At 37.2% G+C, this 17,509-nt stretch overlaps 3 protein-coding genes across 7 annotated transcripts; all 3 read left to right on the top strand.

Annotated features, from left to right (window-relative positions):
- The first annotated feature begins 121 nt into the window (after positions 1–121).
- LOC119996738 (exosome complex component RRP45A-like) lies at positions 122–6,191 on the top strand. 5 transcript variants are annotated; one of them, XM_038843484.1, is made up of 12 exons: positions 122–403; positions 528–546; positions 733–875; positions 963–1,172; positions 1,344–1,439; positions 1,551–1,665; positions 2,520–2,597; positions 2,701–2,889; positions 3,571–3,860; positions 4,130–4,188; positions 5,061–5,295; positions 5,720–6,191. In XM_038843484.1, the coding sequence occupies exons 1-11, from the start codon at positions 279–281 to the stop codon at positions 5,273–5,275; spliced, it is 1,539 nt and encodes a 512-aa protein (XP_038699412.1). In that variant the 5' UTR covers positions 122–278; the 3' UTR covers positions 5,276–5,295; positions 5,720–6,191. The 5 variants fall into 5 exon arrangements, with proteins under 5 accessions (XP_038699412.1, XP_038699413.1, XP_038699414.1 ...); XM_038843485.1 differs by having other exon boundaries at positions 5,754–6,191; XM_038843486.1 differs by having other exon boundaries at positions 5,061–5,291.
- Positions 6,192–8,635: 2,444 nt separating this feature from the next.
- On the top strand, positions 8,636–14,420 carry LOC119997919 (ABC transporter G family member 15-like). Its single transcript, XM_038845153.1, has 9 exons — positions 8,636–9,187; positions 10,552–10,631; positions 10,923–11,384; positions 11,553–11,675; positions 12,052–12,183; positions 12,552–12,836; positions 12,941–13,219; positions 13,311–13,418; positions 13,744–14,420. The coding sequence occupies exons 1-9, from the start codon at positions 8,914–8,916 to the stop codon at positions 14,104–14,106; spliced, it is 2,106 nt and encodes a 701-aa protein (XP_038701081.1). The 5' UTR covers positions 8,636–8,913; the 3' UTR covers positions 14,107–14,420.
- A 575-nt stretch (positions 14,421–14,995) lies between these two features.
- On the top strand, positions 14,996–17,187 carry LOC119997921 (40S ribosomal protein S2-3-like). Its single transcript, XM_038845155.1, has 2 exons — positions 14,996–15,807; positions 16,768–17,187. The coding sequence occupies exons 1-2, from the start codon at positions 15,139–15,141 to the stop codon at positions 16,924–16,926; spliced, it is 828 nt and encodes a 275-aa protein (XP_038701083.1). The 5' UTR covers positions 14,996–15,138; the 3' UTR covers positions 16,927–17,187.
- Positions 17,188–17,509: the final 322 nt, after the last annotated feature.

Consider the following 17,509-nt stretch of genomic DNA (forward strand, 5'->3'; position numbering starts at 1 on the left):
ATTTGGATGTTCTATAGATATTAAATTTTTTTAAAAAAATAAAAATCATTTATATATAACAAAGGGAATGAGCATAAACAATTGTTAAAAAATATATGAGATATGAGGCATGTAATACAAGCTCTCCAATGTTAGGGCACTTCATATGAGACACTGCCAGCGTCTAATTTCAGTAATTTGACCAACGTCTAGTTTAACCTAAAAGGCTTCAGTCAAAATCCCTAATTAAAACATCCAATTCACACCTCCTTTTTAGTTTTTATTTCTCCTCCTCAGGAATGCCCATACCTTTTCTTCATTCATCAATCATAACTACTTCTACTTCTACTTCTATTGTTTATTCAACCGAGTGTAACATATCTAGGGTTTCCGTCGTCCTGAAATCCCTGCTCCTCCAGTCCCGGTAAGCTACTCGGATTTCTCACATACAAACTTATACTGATATATTTTTCCCTAACTTCCTCTGTATGTTGTTTTAAATGGCATGATTTCATGCGCGAATCATCATCCTCACTCATCGAAATTAGCTTTTATTCGTTCATCTGGGTAATTACTATAATATTTTCTGGTTGTTCCTTACTTCAAATTCTATTTCTTCTCGCTTATTTTTTTTTTTGGTGAATACGTTCTCTTGTTTTTTCTATTGTTCGTAATCTGTTTATTTGGTTTTGGGTTGCTTGATTTGGAGCTGAAAATTTGATACTTTTCTTGTTTTCTTTTTGGTTTATATAGAAGATGGGTGATGTGAGGTTAGCCAATATGTGGCGCTTAGCTGTGAATGAGAAGAAATTTATTGAGACTGCTTTGCTTTCCGACCTCCGAATCGACGGTCGTGGCCCATTTGAATGTCGTAAACTATCCATAGATTTCGGCAGGCAAGTATACTTGTATAGTTGCTTTCTTTGTAATGAAATCTGGAATGATCTTATTAAAATGATTGTTTAATTTTTGTGGATTTTCAGAGAAGATGGGTCATCAGAGGTGCAGCTAGGCCAGACTCGTGTGATGGGTTTTGTAAGTTCACAATTAGTTCAGCCTTATCAAGACAGACCGAATGAAGGGTCACTTTTAATATTTACCGAGTTCTCTCCAATGGCCGACCCCTCATTCGAGCTAGGTCGTCCAGTAGAGTCTGCAGTGGAGTTGGGGCGTGTAATAGATCGGGGTTTAAGGTGTTTGTTGCTTTGCTGATTTTAATTAGCTTAGAGAAGAACTATTCTTATAATCTTGGATATTTTTAGGATGAAATGTAATCTTCTGGACGATAGTTGGTTGACTATAATTTTTACTGGTGAATTCTGTATTGGAACAGCCTTATTTAAACATGTGGAATGGTCTTGCAGGGAAAGCAGGGCGGTTGACACAGAATCACTTTGTGTTCTTGCTGGGAAGTTGGTATGGGCAGTGCGTGTAGATCTCCTTATTCTTGATAATGGGGGGTGAGCTAATATATATTTTTCCTTCTCGTTGCAAATTATTGTGTTGACCTTTTCCCCTCTTCTCAAGTGAGTTAGGTTTATGTTTCGAATTATTTTTCTTTTTTAAAACAGGAATCTTGTTGATGCAGCCAATATTGCTGCTTTGGCTGCACTCTTGACATTTCGGCTGTCAGCCTGCACACTTGGAGGAGAAGATGGTCGGGAAGTGATTGTGCATCCGCCTGAGGTTAGCTTATGTACTATTTTTTGTGTACTGGAGGATTATAGTCAAACAAATGTACTATTAGCTGAATTGCTACCTTTTGAGATGAGATACAAAACCTGAACTTGACTTTTTTTACAACGGTCTTTTCCTAGGAAAGTACATATCCTGATCAAAGTCACACTTTTTCCTCCAGTGTTAGCCATTTATGTATCAAAGTGTCCATCTTAAAAATGAAAGAACTGTGTTCTTGCAATGTTTCTGTTGTTTGATATGTCAACAAAGAAGTCCTTACTTGTTTTTTTTTTTTTTCTTTTAGTTTTGACTTTTCCCTTTTCTTTCCTTTCTTAGAATTCAACATCTCCGACACGTTCTGTATTTTGTTTGCCCACTCTTCATTCTGGGTGTAGAATCAGGGGAGGATCTCCAACCTTTAAGGTCATAGCACCATCACCTGAACGCTTACTCTTACTGCTCTTCTCAGGTTCACCTCTTTTCTTAGGATTGGCTGCCCTGAAGTTCTTCTTTGGAGTCATCGTCTTTGTATTGACCCTCTGACTTGACCACAAAATCAACTTGGACTCTTATCTGTGGTTGGCACATTGCCTTAGTGATTGCAACCTAACCAAGAATCTGGTGCCTAAACTGTAGATAGTTCATGATTGGCATGCATGTAGACTTGATGTCGTTCGATTGAAAGTAGCTTTAAGTCTTTATCAGCAAAGAACATTAATGGCTTTCTTCCTCTCAGGAATTCTTGTATTTATTTATTGCTATAATGCTATCTGAGTCATTCTCATTCGTATGCCTTGTTACAAACTTTGGCAGCTTGGCTACATCAAATTCTTCATATGATAATATATACTGCAATGTCACAGGTCAAGGAGCCCGTTCCTTTAATGATACATCATCTTCCTATAGCAGTAACTTTTGCATTTCTTAGCAGTGAGAGCATGGTAGGCAGAATTAATCCTTTAAATTTCTATGTACAATCTATTTGCTGAAAAGGTCGTCATTTCAATTGGGCTTTCCTTCTAAAATGATTTGAATGCCACACAGGTGATAGATCCAACCCACCAGGAAGAGGCTGTTATGGGGGGAAGAATGACTGCTACACTTAACGCAAGTGGTGATATTTGTGCTATTCAGAAAGCTGGAGGGGAAGGCGTGCTGCAGAGTGTCATAATGCAATGTTTGCGGATTGCTTCCAAGAATGCCAGTCTCATAACAAAGAAGATAAATGAAGCAGTGAGTTTACACCGCATAGTGGACTCTTGAAAAATTAGCTGCCTTTATGATTTTCAACTGTTTAAAGACGGACTTAAACAAGATATAATAATTTTAAAGGAACGGTAGAATGAATTTGTGGATTCTTGGAAGAAGATAAATGAAGCAGCAAGTTTACACCGCATAGTGGACTCTTGAAAAATTAGCTGCCTTTATGATTTTCAACTGTTTAAAGACGGACTTAAACAAGATATAATAATTTTAAAGGAATGGTAGAATGAATTTTGGTACGGTGTACTCAATTTTCTGTGGCTGTGGATGAAGGAAATATGTTGATTTCTTTTCTTTTCTTTTTCTTTTTCTTTTTTTGGTTGAAGTTCTCTCTATTCTTACAATGTTAAATCCTTTCAACTTATGCTTCTCCACATGAACATAGATTTGCTTGTCTAAAAAAGAAAAGTAATCATTGATACAACTCGTAGCAATTTGTTTGTTTACCATGTACTATGTGGTTTATGATTATCATAGAGTTGTCTTTTCAATGAGCAATTTACTTTACGCCTGATCCTGACAGATGAGGCTCATTAACTTACTGGTGCTTTTTTTTTCCCTTTCAAAGTTGGTTGTGTTTAGCATCATCTTTATAGGAGATATATTTTTCTGGCTCCTTGTAAAAAAAAATTTCACCTAAAATTGATGTAGGTTGAAAAATACAACAATGAAAGAGCACTACGAAGGATTAAACGCCACCCTGCTTCTGTTGGTTTGCATGCTACTGGAGATGGTGCTCATTTTGGGTTGTACCAAAATCTATCAGCTGTGAAGAAAGAAGATATTGAGATTTCAAGGCTCCATTTGGAGAGATTGAATCCCTTATCAGAGCAGAACAGCACTAGTCCATGTGTTGGAGGTGAAACTAAGTCATCTGAACTAAGTGGAACCACTAGGAAGGATATCGGTGCCATGAATTCCTTTAGGGGACCCTCAAGTTGGTATGCGATTAGCCTTTCTAATTTTTTAATTTTTTGTTACTATATTGCATTGTTAAAAGATCTCTATTGCAGTGTTGAACTCTCCAAACAAGGCTACATTTCAAGCAAGAGCATTGGTTTTTACTAGTAATTGTTAAAAGATCTCTATGTTGAACTCTCCAAACAAGGCTACATTGCAATCAACAACATTAGTTTTTACTTGATGAGTACATTGTACATATTTCCAAAGATCTTTATCACTTATCTATTTATATTTCCTGCCTTCCCAGGGATCCTTACTCAAAAGGTGTCAATCCAGTGTTCTTGAAAGCTTCTTTATCCTCACGAGGTATGCCATAGAAGAAATTACCTTGACCTTTTTTTTTTTGTTGAACTTAAACCCAAGTGCAAAAGAGGTGCTTCATGCATAGGTATGAAAGGCCTTCAAAATTAGGAGACATTTTAAAGCCCATTGTAGAATAAGGAAGCACAGTATAACAATAAAGAAGCATGTTTTCTTGTAGTGAGAAATAATTGTTATCACTCAACCTATCAAGTCCAAAACTCTAAAAGTTAGTTGTACGTCATTCTTCCTAAGCTGAGAACTGATTCCTGAGTTTAGAGTACTGATACCCATCCTATATCTTAGAATCCTTCTAAAAACTCTGAAATCCATGTGGCATGGAAACCCCGATGTGAAGAAGCCATGATATGAACATTACATATTTATGTTGGCAAAGGAGGAGGTTGGGATAGATTAGCGCCTGTAGGAACTCTAAAAGGCAAATGGCGAGGCTGGAAACTCGATTTTTTTTCAGGAAGAGATATTAGAAGTACATAGAAATTTTGGAAAAACAAGCAAGGAATTACTGGAAGGGTGGGGAGAGGATTATTGGCCCTCTGGTGCTAGCCAATGAAAAACAAGAAAGAAATTGAGAAAAATGGACATGAGATAGAAGAATTCAAAACAATGTTCTAGGCCTAGTTGCTGTATGAGTGCTCTCATATGGGCAACTGGAGCCTGTTGAAATAAGGAAGCATAGCAAAAGCCAATTAGAACTAGAAAACAACACCGACTGAATTTGTGGTCTCCTACTTTAGTTAAAATCTTTTACTTATTTGATAGATATATCATCCGGCTTTATCAGCTATACTCTGTTGTGTTTAGGTGTTTAGTGATCATTGTGCCTACTCATGTTTATTTCGTGTAAAACCATTCAGGAAGTTCAATACTCAATGAAAAACGAAGCGACTTAAAAGGTGAAGAAATGTCTAGAGATTCCAAGCAAGAGCAATCCCTGGAAGATACTGTGCCAGTTTCCTCAGTTATTGATGCATCACGGACTGAGCAGCCTACCAATGTACAGAAAACTTTGAAGGATGCTGTAAAGCCTAAGAACAAGAGAAGAAAGGAGGCATCATCCTTTGCTAGCTAGAATGTTATGTTTGCACGTATGTAAGTCAATGACTCAATCTCTTCGTATCATATTCTTCTTTATCAGAGCTTAATTTTGTGAAAAATCTTCATCCATGTGGGCATGATCAAACAAATAATCACTAATTCTAGACACTTCAGTGGAGCCTTGAAACAAGTGTTGTAGTGTCAGAGACATGTTCATCTGCGGTAATCAAACTTGTACAGAACAATTCATAAGTTTTCTTGGCAGTGTATTTTTGCATTAGTAACTCGTGAATGAGAACTTGTAATTTTGAATGCTAATAGGATCGTAGACAATTAACAGAATTTCTATTATGCATTTACTACCCTAACAATTGATTACTTTTTCTATATCATTTTCTTGACTAACTTGACGCAAGTTTATTGAATTTACCTTTGTAATACACATCATTTATCAGCTATTTTATTTGTCCCTGTGCAGATTACTGGTTGATGCTTTCTTTTGTTTCTTTTAGAAACAGGGAGAGCGATTGACAACTAAAGTTTAACGGTTGATACTAGCCCTGGAATGCTGAACATCAAAGTGCGAAGATACATCTCGGCAACTGCAATTCATTCAGCTGTACCAATCTCCTCACTGAAGATCACTTTTGCTCCATTTACTATAGGTCACTTTGGGCTCTCAATTTCATTCCTGAAGCAAATGTGCTGACAATTACATCTCAAGGGGCAACTCTGTAGCATTTTTGAGATTTTAACTTCTCACCGTAAAGGTGTTTTTGGTGGAAACTGAGTTACATCTCAACGGGCAACTCTGTTGAATGTGAGATGAAAATTTTCATCCGAAACTGGAGTCTTGAAGATGGTAGAATTTAATTTTCCTTTTTCACACTGATTTGTATAAGAATTTTGTTATTCTAAATTCAGATCCTCCAGCTGTCTGTCTTTTGCAACGCTATGAGACTGCAATTACAAAAAGCCCATCGAAAACTCATTGGGACGATTTGATCGCATTTTAATAGGCCTGGACCAAGACGATGGGCTTCCATATGAATAGGCCTGGACCTGCTACATACTGACCCAGATTGGGCCCACACAAAATGAAGCCCAAGTCCATTGGTTGAAACAAAAATTTAGACTTCCACTTGGGTGGGCTGCGAATGGAGCTGATCATTAAGGACAATGGTAGACCCCCAAAATATCACTCCCAAAAGTCCCTCAAATCTATATGACATTAAAATAGACATTGATTAAAAACATATATGTAGGACCCATTTTACATCCAACACTTCACATTAAATGGGGGTCTTTTGGAGGTCATTTTTTTGAGGTCTCAAGCATTATTCGATCATTAATTAGATATTTTAATTTTATAGAAAAGGAACACGAAATATGTATATTCTCATGTAAGTAATTTTTTTAAAAACTGATAACGATATTAAACAAGTTTGTCTTTTGACATTCGATATGAGACCTAAAGTCAAGCCCACGTGTATAGAAATTAACGACAGAATAAATTAAACAAAAATCAAATCAAGTGCGTGACCACAAGAATATCACTCCCAACCATGATGTGATAACCGATGTATGCACTAACCAAACTCCTTCACTTATCAATAAATAATAATTATTAAGCTCTATGATATTAAAAAGCCTAACTTAGCAATTAAGCTGACTATTTTTGTGTTGAAAAGTTAAGGTGAGAGTTATAAATGCAATGCATATGACCTGTCAATTCTACTCCAATTCATGTCCATGTGTGGCAATTAAGAACCTGGTACTGATATATCTCACTATCAACAAACAAACAGCGAAAATGATAAAGAAATTAAGAACCTGGTACTGATATATCTCACTATCAACAAACAAACAGCGAAAATGATAAAGATTACAATAATTGGTATATTAGTTATCCCACATAGTTTAGTTGGAAACACATAATTCAAATAAATTTGTGGGCTCTACATGATGCATATTAAATTCTGTGCATATAACTCGACAGTTAGATAATTGTGATACCAACAATTGAGATCCATATGATAACCGAACAAACAGTGACACACAAGGAGTTTGCCACGTAAATTTGCTTCTTTTAGTTGGCTTTATATTAGAAAGATGTGCTATTTACTGCCTTCTGGAAATTGAGAATTTAGGAGGACATGTGAAGAGTTTTATTTATACATGCAGAAATAAAGAGGTATTTATTTTATATAAGATTTGCGTTGTTATTTTGATTTATATTGAAATAAGTTTGTAATTGTGTAGTCTATTTTTTATACTAAATATATATGTACTATTGGTGCGAAAAAAAATATTAATACTTGATTCGAAATTTATTCACACAAAATGATAAAAGAGAAATATAAATTAATAGCAACTTTAATGATATCCTATAAAATTGGATTCAAAGTGTCTAAACATTCTCTCAAAAAAAAAAAAGTGACTAAACATCACTCAATCTAGTAGAGGAATAGATCTATACATACATTCGTCATCAAATTAACTAATTTGGCCCCATGTCACACACTTTTTGTGTGCACACAAATTTTTCACCTCATAACAATATAAATTGAGTTAAAGGCAAATATGTGGCCAAAATGAGATTGCTTCCAGTGAGAAAAGAATTCAAAATCTCCCGAATTCATAGTAAATACGATTTGATTTAATCAAAGAAAAACTGATTAATTAAGTTATCACGCAAATGCCTTTCACACACACAGTCCCACAATTTTGGCTCCTTGATTCCCAATAATGTATATCTACTTATTGTCAACATGGACTACAAAAGCACATGGTTGGGTTGTCATTAATTAGTTGATATATATCAAAAAAAAATTGTGATTTTTAATCCTATACGTTCTATATCATGAATTCCATAGAATATTATGAAAAAAAAAGAGTAATAAATTGATGCCCAAAAGTTACTTGGCTAAAAATATTCAGTGCAACTGTGCAAGATATTATCTTGGACTTGAAGTTTAAAGACAAAATTGGCGTGTATATCAAACACTATCCTTAATTGATGAAGTAGGTTTCAGTGGTCACATGCCAAGATGACTGGGAACCGCCAAGTCATGCAAGAAATGTACTCAGTGTCTGCCCCTGCTGGCGACTAGTAAATAGTAGTAATCCATGCATCAACAACCACTGCATTTTTCACAAAAGCAGCAATCGCATTTACTTCTTCTGAGGACTAAATCAGTTGTAATTTGTAAGCCACCATCAAAAGGCCTAATCATACAGCAAGATAATATATATACGTCTCTGTGTGTGTATGTATTTAATGAGCTGTGACCATTTTTCTCCAAAAAAAAAAAAAAAAGCTGTGACAATTTGACATTTGGGATTATTATCATGATAGTGCCATGAATGTGATGGAGCCAACCCACATTTATTTCCTTCACTTGCCACCCATTAACACACATACACAACCCATTATTACTTCGTACAGTCTTGGCCACACAGCCTCTTTATTTTTCTCTCTCTCTGAGTGAAGAAAGGAAATTAGGCATGGATGGGTGGTTGGTTGTTGATGGGTTCAAATCCATACTAGCCAATTGTGGTCTCCCACGCTTATGATTCATGGGCTTATTAATTCACTTTTCTATTCTATTTGTTTGGTGTTATTATTCATAGATTTCAGGTCCATTCTTTTTTTGGGGTGGTGGGGGTGTTATGGAGATTGAGGTGGCAAGTACTAGTTACAGTAGCAGTACTGCTACTGGGTTTGATAGTAGTGGTGGTGGTAGTGCGGTGGTAGGCGGCGGTGGAGGGGAGAGAGGAACATATTTGGCTTGGGAGAATTTGATTGTTGTGCTGTCCAATTTTGGGGAGGGACCAACAAAGAGATTGCTTCAAGGGCTTGATGGGTATGCTGAGCCTGGGAGAATTATGGCCATTATGGGTCCTTCTGGATCTGGAAAATCAACACTTCTTGATTCACTTGCCGGTTTGCTTTGCTCTCTCCCCTAAATTTTGGGCTTAATTTTTGGATGTAACTTAGAATAGGCATTTTTACCTATCATCGTTAACTGATTGGTTATGTTTTCTTTGTCATTTTCTGGGACTACTCTGTCTCTTTCTCTTTTTGGTTGTTTCCTGTTGGGGTTTCAATAATCCTTGATAACTCTTCTTTAAATGCTTCCAGAATTGATTTTTGGATACAAGTATATGCTTGTTTTATGATTAGAAAGTTTCCTTTTAATAGGGTTCCTGACTAGTGCTCTGTAGTTTCCCAGAATTTCGGCACAAATTGCTGAACTAGTGTAAAAGCCAAGCCTTTTTAGTAATTCAAGTTTGTTAAGTTTATGCATCTCAGATCTCAAAATTTAGCCCCACATTTACTGATGTTTACAGTAGCTTCCTCCTTGAGATACCCACAAAATAAATTTTGTTTTATTTCTTGATTTCACAGTGCATTAATTTGAAGGAGGTGATCTAATTAAGGAATGAGGATGGGTTGTCCCAATCCAATCTAGGGATAATATCTACGTCACTGTCCATTAGAATTTGTGAATTTGTAATTCAAAACGCTATTGGCCAGATTCTGCATGGTTCCTCCCATCTCTAGGCCTTAAATGGACCACAGCCTTCTTGAATGAGGTAGATGAGAGAGTTAAAAGCCAGTTACAGTAAAGTAGTTTTTGGCTGGCCTAAATAAAAGATTTGACTGTGTTATTGTACTGAAGTTATCAACTCCCCCCCCCCCCCCTTTTTTTTTCCCCTCTTAAGTTCTAAACATCTTGATTCTCTTGAAAGATTAGATGACATTTTGGGATCCACTACGTTCACAGAAATGTAGAAACTCAAAATTACACCATATGCAAAAGTAACGAGTGAGAGTAGAAGACTGCTCAATGCATTCACCATATTATAGATTGATGATATTTCTGAAAGGAGACAAGAGGAAAGATATAGATAGTTACAAGAAAGGCCTTTTAATTTGATTCTGTATCATAATGAAGGTATTTTTCCATTTTTAGTAAACCAACCAGGAATTCTAGCCTTTCTAGGTAACAAATGGCTGATATTTTCCTAGAAAATGGGAATCGTAAATTTTAGGAGAGGAAAAGTGAATATACTCCTAGATAGTTGAAGTCCCAGTTTCCTGGTTGTACTGGTTGTGCATTGATATAAATATAATCAAAGGATTTAACGTGGAAACAAATGTTTACTTCTCAAGCAATGTAATAAACGGTTACTATGCTCATCATTTTCTCAGTTGATTCATATAGGAGTCCTCAATCAACTAAGATCATCTTGTTAGCTCTTATCACTGTATTTGCTGATAGTCTTTGTTCATTCTTTCTGCAGGTAGACTTTCAAGAAATGTTGTCATGACTGGAGATGTTCTTTTCAATGGCAAGAAGAAAATAGTGGACTATGGTGTCATTGTAAGTAATTTGTAGAATGATATGCACAACAAGGACTTTCAGTTTTGACAGATTGATGAATGCTAGATATGGCAAGCTAAACTGCTAAAGAAATCATAAAACTTGGTAGCATGTTAACTTCTGAAACATTATATTTGATAAATCTCAAGTTTTCTCGTATTAATGTTCCTGATGCAACCGTGCTCAAAAGAAAGAACGCAAGGACAGAAAGAGAGCAGATCGTAAAGTTTATTGGGTCTGTTTTAAATTTTCGAGTGTAGGAAGTGATGTTTTACTTCAATAACTTTTCAGGCTTATGTAACTCAAGAAGATGTGGTGCTGGGAACTCTTACAGTCAGAGAAACCCTTACTTATTCAGCCCTTTTAAGGCTTCCAAAAACTATGACCAAAGAGGAAGTCACAGACACTGTGGAAGGAACTATATCAGAAATGGGTCTCCAAGAATGTGCTGATACTGTGATTGGAAACTGGCACTTGAGGGGTATAAGTGGTGGCGAGAAGAAGAGGCTAAGCATTGCATTAGAAATCATCACGAAGCCGCGCCTGTTGTTTCTTGATGAACCAACTAGCGGCCTTGATAGTGCCTCTGCATTCTTTGTAACTCAAACATTGAGAAATATTGCCCGCGATGGAAGGACAGTTATCTCTTCTATTCACCAGCCGAGTAGTGAAGTTTTTGCACTCTTTGATGACCTTTGCTTACTCTCTGGTGGTGAACTTGTTTATTTTGGAGAAGCAAAGATAGCTGTAGAGGTAGAAATTCAAACTTAAATACCTTTAAAATTTTTGTAAATTTGCAAAAGCTACAAAGTAAATGTGCTTTCCATTCACCTGTGAAGCCATCGAAATTCTCCGATGAGGAAGTCATGCCTATACATATCGATCTGACTATAATCTAATACCTGGAAATAATTTTTGCAGTTTTTTGCTGAAGCTGGTTTTCCATGCCCTCGTAAGAGAAATCCTTCTGATCACTTCTTGCGCTGTATAAATTCAGACTTCGACGCTGTAACGGCTACACTTAAAGGATCTCAAAGAATTCGAGTATGTGTGACTTCAAACTAAACCTTTTGAAGTTATCTGTATAAATTACTGCAAGATTATCAAAACGATATTTCCCTGAACTTCTGAAAGCCTTTGAACTTTCTTTTTCGATTTCCTTCTATTGCCTGAAACATGAAAGTCACCCAGCGAGGAACTATAATATAAATTTGAGAGCTTGTATTTTTCTTTTGTTAAGTTGTGAGCTAGCACTTTTTTTTGTCTGTACGTTGTGAGCTAGCACATCTTAATGTGTGGTATACAAATTAAGGTTCAAAATCCACTTGGTCTCTACCTTTCAGTCACAGAATTTATGGACCTTTTGTTTTTAGGTAATTAAATTCATCATTATAAGTATTATTCGGCTGTGTAATTGTAGGATGTACCTGGATCATCAGACCCCTTCATGAACATGGCAACTGCAGAAATCAAAGCAAGGCTGGTTGAGAAATATAGGCGCTCTAACTATGCAAAGAGGACAAGAGAAAGGGTCCGAGAAATATCAGGCATTGTGAGTACTGAACTTGATCTTCGCTTTCAAACAATTAAATCTACTTCACCTTTACATGCATCTAATTTGGTTCTCTTATGTCTTTGGAACATCCTAAAAGCATGCTAAATTGTAGTAGCTCTCTGGCTTTATATTCACTGCTAAAGTTTTGAGATGGTTTGGGCATATTCCAATGAAGTTTAAGACTGATGGCTACCAATAATTTGGTGGATATGCTAGTACCCCCTTTTGTTCCTGTCTATATGTACAAATCCTTCTTGTATGGAGACTAAAACATTTAACGTCATATAAGATGCCTCATATCACCTAAACATGCATTCAGTTACTCTGGTTGCTTCTGATGGCATGAAAACATTTTTCTATTTCAGGAAGGACTAGAAGTTCAAACACAAGGTGGGAGTCAGGCAAGTTGGTTGAAGCAACTGAAAACATTGTCACACCGATCAATTGTGAACATGTCTAGAGATGTGGGATATTACTGGGCAAGGATAGCGGTTTACATAGTTGTATCAATTTGTGTCGGTACTATATTTTATGATGTTGGCTACAGCTATACCGCAATCTTGGCTCGTGTATCCTGCGGTGCATTCATAACAGGTTTTATGACATTTATGTCTATTGGAGGCTTCCCATCATTCATAGAAGAAATGAAGGTGAAAAAAAAAATCAAAGAAAAGTACTTGTGTTTCAATTACAATCTCGTGAAATATTTACTAGTCCCAGGATTCTGACATCAAATCCTTTCTTTTATGAACAGGTATTTACTCGAGAAAGGCTGAATGGTTATTACGGAGTCTCAGCGTATATACTGTCCAACTCCATTTCTTCATCTCCATTCTTGGTTGCAATTGCCTGGATATCTGGAACTATAACATATTCCATGGTGAAATTTCACCCGGGTTTTTCATTTTCTCACTACGTGTTCTTCTGTCTCAATATTCTCTTCTGCATCGCTGTCATAGAGAGCCTGATGATGGTTGTAGCTTCGTTGGTTCCCAATTTCCTGATGGGAGTTGTAACCGGGGCTGGAATTATTGTAAGAATACTGAGTTGTTGATAACACACTTACATTGTATTTAATGACGGTTTTTGGTTAGCCATGGTCCTGATTTCTGTTACCAACGCAGGGAATCATAATGATGACTTCTGGCTTCTTCCGATTGCTACCTGATCTTCCAAAGCCATTTTGGCGCTACCCGATCTCATATATCAGTTACGGTTCATGGGCAATCCAGGTAACACCAAATTCTACTTTCTCATGTACTCAACCATCTCTAGAGTCACTAATGTTTGAATCATTTTTCACTGGAATGATCTTGGAGAAGGTTGATAACATTTACAGTAAACACCAAAACAAAAATCTGGATATTCCTTGTGGATTAATTGTTTCATTGCTGGGGAGAAAAGTATGCAAAAGCATCATCAAAAATTGCATACATAACATGGAAGATGATTAAGGCTTCATATGATGATGGCAACAGAAAATGAACAGGGTTTTGTCTGTTAGTGAAAAGAGCGAAGCTTACTGATAATTTTTTTTTTCAAAACTGTAAAATGTAGGGTGCGTACAAGAACGACTTCCTTGGTCTTGAGTTTGACCCTCTCATACCTGGTATGCCAAAGCTCAAGGGTGATGAAATCATCAAAACTGTCTTTGGAGTTCCAGTCGATCGTTCCAAGTGGTGGGATTTGACTGCAGTAGTAGCTATTTTTGTGGGTTATCGACTTCTCTTCTTCATCATTCTCAAGTTGAAGGAAAGAGCCTTCCCAATGTTCAATACATTCTATGCTAAGAAAATCAAGCAACAACTCGATAAGAGGCCTTCCTTCAGGAAAATACCTTCATTCGCCTCCATTTCCCAGAGGCACCAGAATGTGTATTCACTGTCTTCACAGGAGGGTCTTAACTCTCCTTTCCATTAAAAGCACCAAAGCCTAGATAAGTGAAAAAGAACCATCCTTCCTTGGAAGTTGTAGCTGTTGATGCAAGTTTGCCAGTATTTGCTCATAGAACATAAGGTCAAAGTCCCAGAGTTTCTAAGGGAGTTTCACACACAAAGTTGTTGGTATTCTTTCGATTGAGAGAGTTAAATAGAGCCATCAAGGTGATTTGCGCAAGTTGTACTAAGTTCTTACACACCTTTAATGTTTCCCATTGTTTGTCTTTATGTATTAAACTTGTGTTCAGACATTCTCAATGAAATCATACATGATTCCACTAAATTCAGAGGATTGCTGATGTAGTTTTTTTGGTGGTGATAGGGGAGATCGTTGAAGTTTTCTTCAACTCTCTTGCAGATTTAGGAGAAGTAGCAGAGGCTTGAGTCTCAGTCTCTCAGAGACAAAGCAAACCAAGCTCTTCTCATCTTGTGCCACCAATCCATGAATTCTTAAGGTGTCTAGACTGTTTCAGACTGTGAGTGAGAATATTGTAGCTTGTGAGTTATGGATATCGAATTGCAGCAGTAGTAGAGAATACAAGAGAAAAGACAGATACGTTTCTTATTAATCATGGGCTCAAGTAATCCTAAGAATTCAAGAATTGTGGCCCAATTATTATTCTTTCCATAGTAGTTGATTCAGGGTTGTCGTGCTTCGTTCCCAGAATAGAATCATAGGCATGATAATGGATGACAAACAAGCCCATGGCTTTCTACTTTTGAAATTATGGTTCAATCAGTTTAGTTTATGGGCCTAAGAATGGGATTCTTGTTATCTTAACCTTAGGACTGTCATTTGGGAAGGCCCAGAATATAACAACCCAAATGAATGTAAATGTAATATAATAGACTGCATACCATTACTATCATCTATGGCCACTCACGCAAACCCTAATACTGCCCTTTTCGTTTCCCAAAAGTACATATATAATCCCTATCCCGCCGCTTCAAGCTCTCTTTAAAGTTCTGAATTTCACCACATATCCGCAATCTCCTAACCCTAATCCTACCAGCCATGGCTGAAAGACCAGGAGGTGAGCGAGGCGGCTTCCGTAGAGGATTTGGTGGAGGAAGAGCCGATCGAGGCGGAAGAGGCGATCGTGGTGGAAGAGGACGCCGCCGTGCCCGTCGTGAGGAGGAGGAGAAGTGGGTCCCTGTTACGAAGTTGGGCCGTCTGGTCAGGGAAGGAAAGATCCGCAGCTTGGAGCAAATATACCTCCACTCCTTGCCAATCAAGGAGCACCAGATTGTTGATACTCTGGTAGGTCCTTCTCTCAAGGATGAGGTCATGAAGATCATGCCCGTCCAGAAGCAGACTCGGGCAGGGCAGAGGACCAGATTCAAGGCCTTCGTGGTCGTCGGAGACGGCAACGGGCATGTGGGGCTCGGAGTTAAGTGCTCCAAGGAGGTGGCGACTGCTATCAGGGGTGCTATTATTCTGGCGAAGCTTTCGGTGATTCCTGTAAGGAGAGGGTACTGGGGGAACAAGATCGGGAAGCCACACACTGTGCCCTGCAAGGTTACTGGAAAGTGTGGGTCAGTCACTGTCAGGATGGTGCCTGCTCCTCGTGGTGCCGGGATTGTCGCTGCTAGAGTGCCGAAGAAGGTGTTGCAATTCGCTGGGATAGATGATGTCTTCACTTCTTCAAGAGGCTCTACCAAAACTCTTGGCAACTTCGTCAAGGTCTGTTAACCTCCCCCTTTTGCACTTTTTTAATGTTTATGATCCTATAAATTGATTTGAATTGACGAAGTAGTATATAGATGTTATTCGTTAATTAGTTGGTGAGAATTTTTTTTCCTGATTTTCAGTTACTTAGGCACATGCTTTGTTTGTTGGAGTCGTTGTTTTAAATGAATTCTTGTCAGTTATCAAAATAGCTTACCAGCCACCAGGTGGTTTCTTGGAAGTTCTAAGACTCTTAACATATTTCACTAGGTGCATTTGCCAATAGGTATCCATAAAACAAATTAATAAACTCTCTTGTTGAAAATGGATTTAGGTTTCTGACCTCTGTTTAATTTTACAAGTGTGGACTGTGGACTCTGCTGGTCTAAGGGGTGTTGTGATAATACTGGGGTGAAGTCTTACATTTGCTGCTGGATTTGAGTGTTTTTAATCATCCTGAGATCTTTGAGGTTTTCTTTTTGGTTGCATGCTTCCTAGAATTCCATCAGTTGTGTGATATTTTTTGTTCTTAAAAGTGTGTAGTCTACCTCCAGTAGAAAAAAAACTGACTCATAGGTGAGGCTTCACTTTCATCTTCCCTTGGATTGTATTAAATAGTTACTTGGTATATATTTATTTGTATTACCTCTCAGATTTAGATACACTAAGTTGTTTGTTTGACCAAGACTAGGTAAGGAACTTTTGTTTATCCAATGTTGCATTGAAAAAGACTTTTGTTTATCCAATGTTACCTTTGATGGTTTAGTTATGTGAGGTATGTAAAACATGTTTATATAGATTGAGTTAAAATGGTTTTAAGTTGTTTGGAAGGTTAAGACGATGGAATAATGTTGGTAGGAATTCATTTTGATGGATAATTTTATATATTGTATTGTTATTGATCGGATGATGGATTTGGTTGTTGCTTCATGGTATTATGTCGGTTCACATAATGCTCTTGTACTTTGAATGCAGGCCACTTTTGAATGTCTTCTGAAAACATATGGTTTCTTGACACCTGATTTCTGGAGGGAAACACGTTTCACCAAGTCTCCTTTCCAGGAATATACTGATATCTTGGGAAAGCCAACTAAACCCCTCATTCTTGATGAGGTTGAGAAAGTAGAACCATAAGAGTGATTGGAAGTTGCCTGTCTTAGTTTTGCAAGAGTTGCTCGAATGAGTTACCCTGTAAGTTAAGACAATAAGTACTATTTTTTTGTTACTATTTTCTCTTTTGGGAGTTTTTGACATTTGGTATTTTCATATTTTGTTTATCACTGTCCTGTTATTATTTTAGGCCTAACTAAATGGGCTTGCTGTCACATGGATCTTGTTTTATGTTTTTCCATTATGGTTTTGTTTACCTGATTGTTCTGCTTTAGTTGTTTTGCACGACAGATTTTTGGGAGCCTCTAATGAATCACACTTTCATGAATCCCCATTGAAACTTAGATTCACACTGATAATTTTGCTGGCCCTAGCAAAGTTGTCTTCTTTTCTTATGAAATTTTTAGCCTTTCTTTTCCTTTTGAAAATGTTTGGTTACTATGCCTTGTGGTTGAGGTCACTTGTAATTTAGGGAAGTACATTGTTATTGGTACTGAATTCTTGTTTAATATAGGATAGGGTAAAAGTCTAACGTTAAATGGGTCGGTTAGAGGTTGAAATCTGATTGTTTTTCATTATTATCTGAGCTTGAGGGGGTTGGGTTTGT

Source organism: Tripterygium wilfordii, chromosome 4, assembly GCF_013401445.1.
Source record: "Tripterygium wilfordii isolate XIE 37 chromosome 4, ASM1340144v1, whole genome shotgun sequence".
Taxonomy (NCBI): Eukaryota; Viridiplantae; Streptophyta; class Magnoliopsida; order Celastrales; family Celastraceae; genus Tripterygium; species Tripterygium wilfordii.

Excerpts from the sequence above, each read along its gene's own strand:
- LOC119996738 (XM_038843484.1), top strand. The coding sequence starts at position 279 with ATGCCCATACCTTTTCTTCATTCATCAATCATAACTACTTCTACTTCT. Across the intron at positions 1,173-1,343 it reads GTAATAGATCGGGGTTTAAG|GGAAAGCAGGGCGGTTGACA; the intron begins GTGTTTGTTGCT and ends ATGGTCTTGCAG. Across the intron at positions 3,861-4,129 it reads TTTAGGGGACCCTCAAGTTG|GGATCCTTACTCAAAAGGTG; the intron begins GTATGCGATTAG and ends CTGCCTTCCCAG.
- LOC119997919 (XM_038845153.1), top strand. The coding sequence starts at position 8,914 with ATGGAGATTGAGGTGGCAAGTACTAGTTACAGTAGCAGTACTGCTACT. Across the intron at positions 12,184-12,551 it reads TCCGAGAAATATCAGGCATT|GAAGGACTAGAAGTTCAAAC; the intron begins GTGAGTACTGAA and ends TTTCTATTTCAG. Across the intron at positions 12,837-12,940 it reads CATTCATAGAAGAAATGAAG|GTATTTACTCGAGAAAGGCT; the intron begins GTGAAAAAAAAA and ends TTTTATGAACAG.
- LOC119997921 (XM_038845155.1), top strand. The coding sequence starts at position 15,139 with ATGGCTGAAAGACCAGGAGGTGAGCGAGGCGGCTTCCGTAGAGGATTT. Across the intron at positions 15,808-16,767 it reads CTCTTGGCAACTTCGTCAAG|GCCACTTTTGAATGTCTTCT; the intron begins GTCTGTTAACCT and ends CTTTGAATGCAG.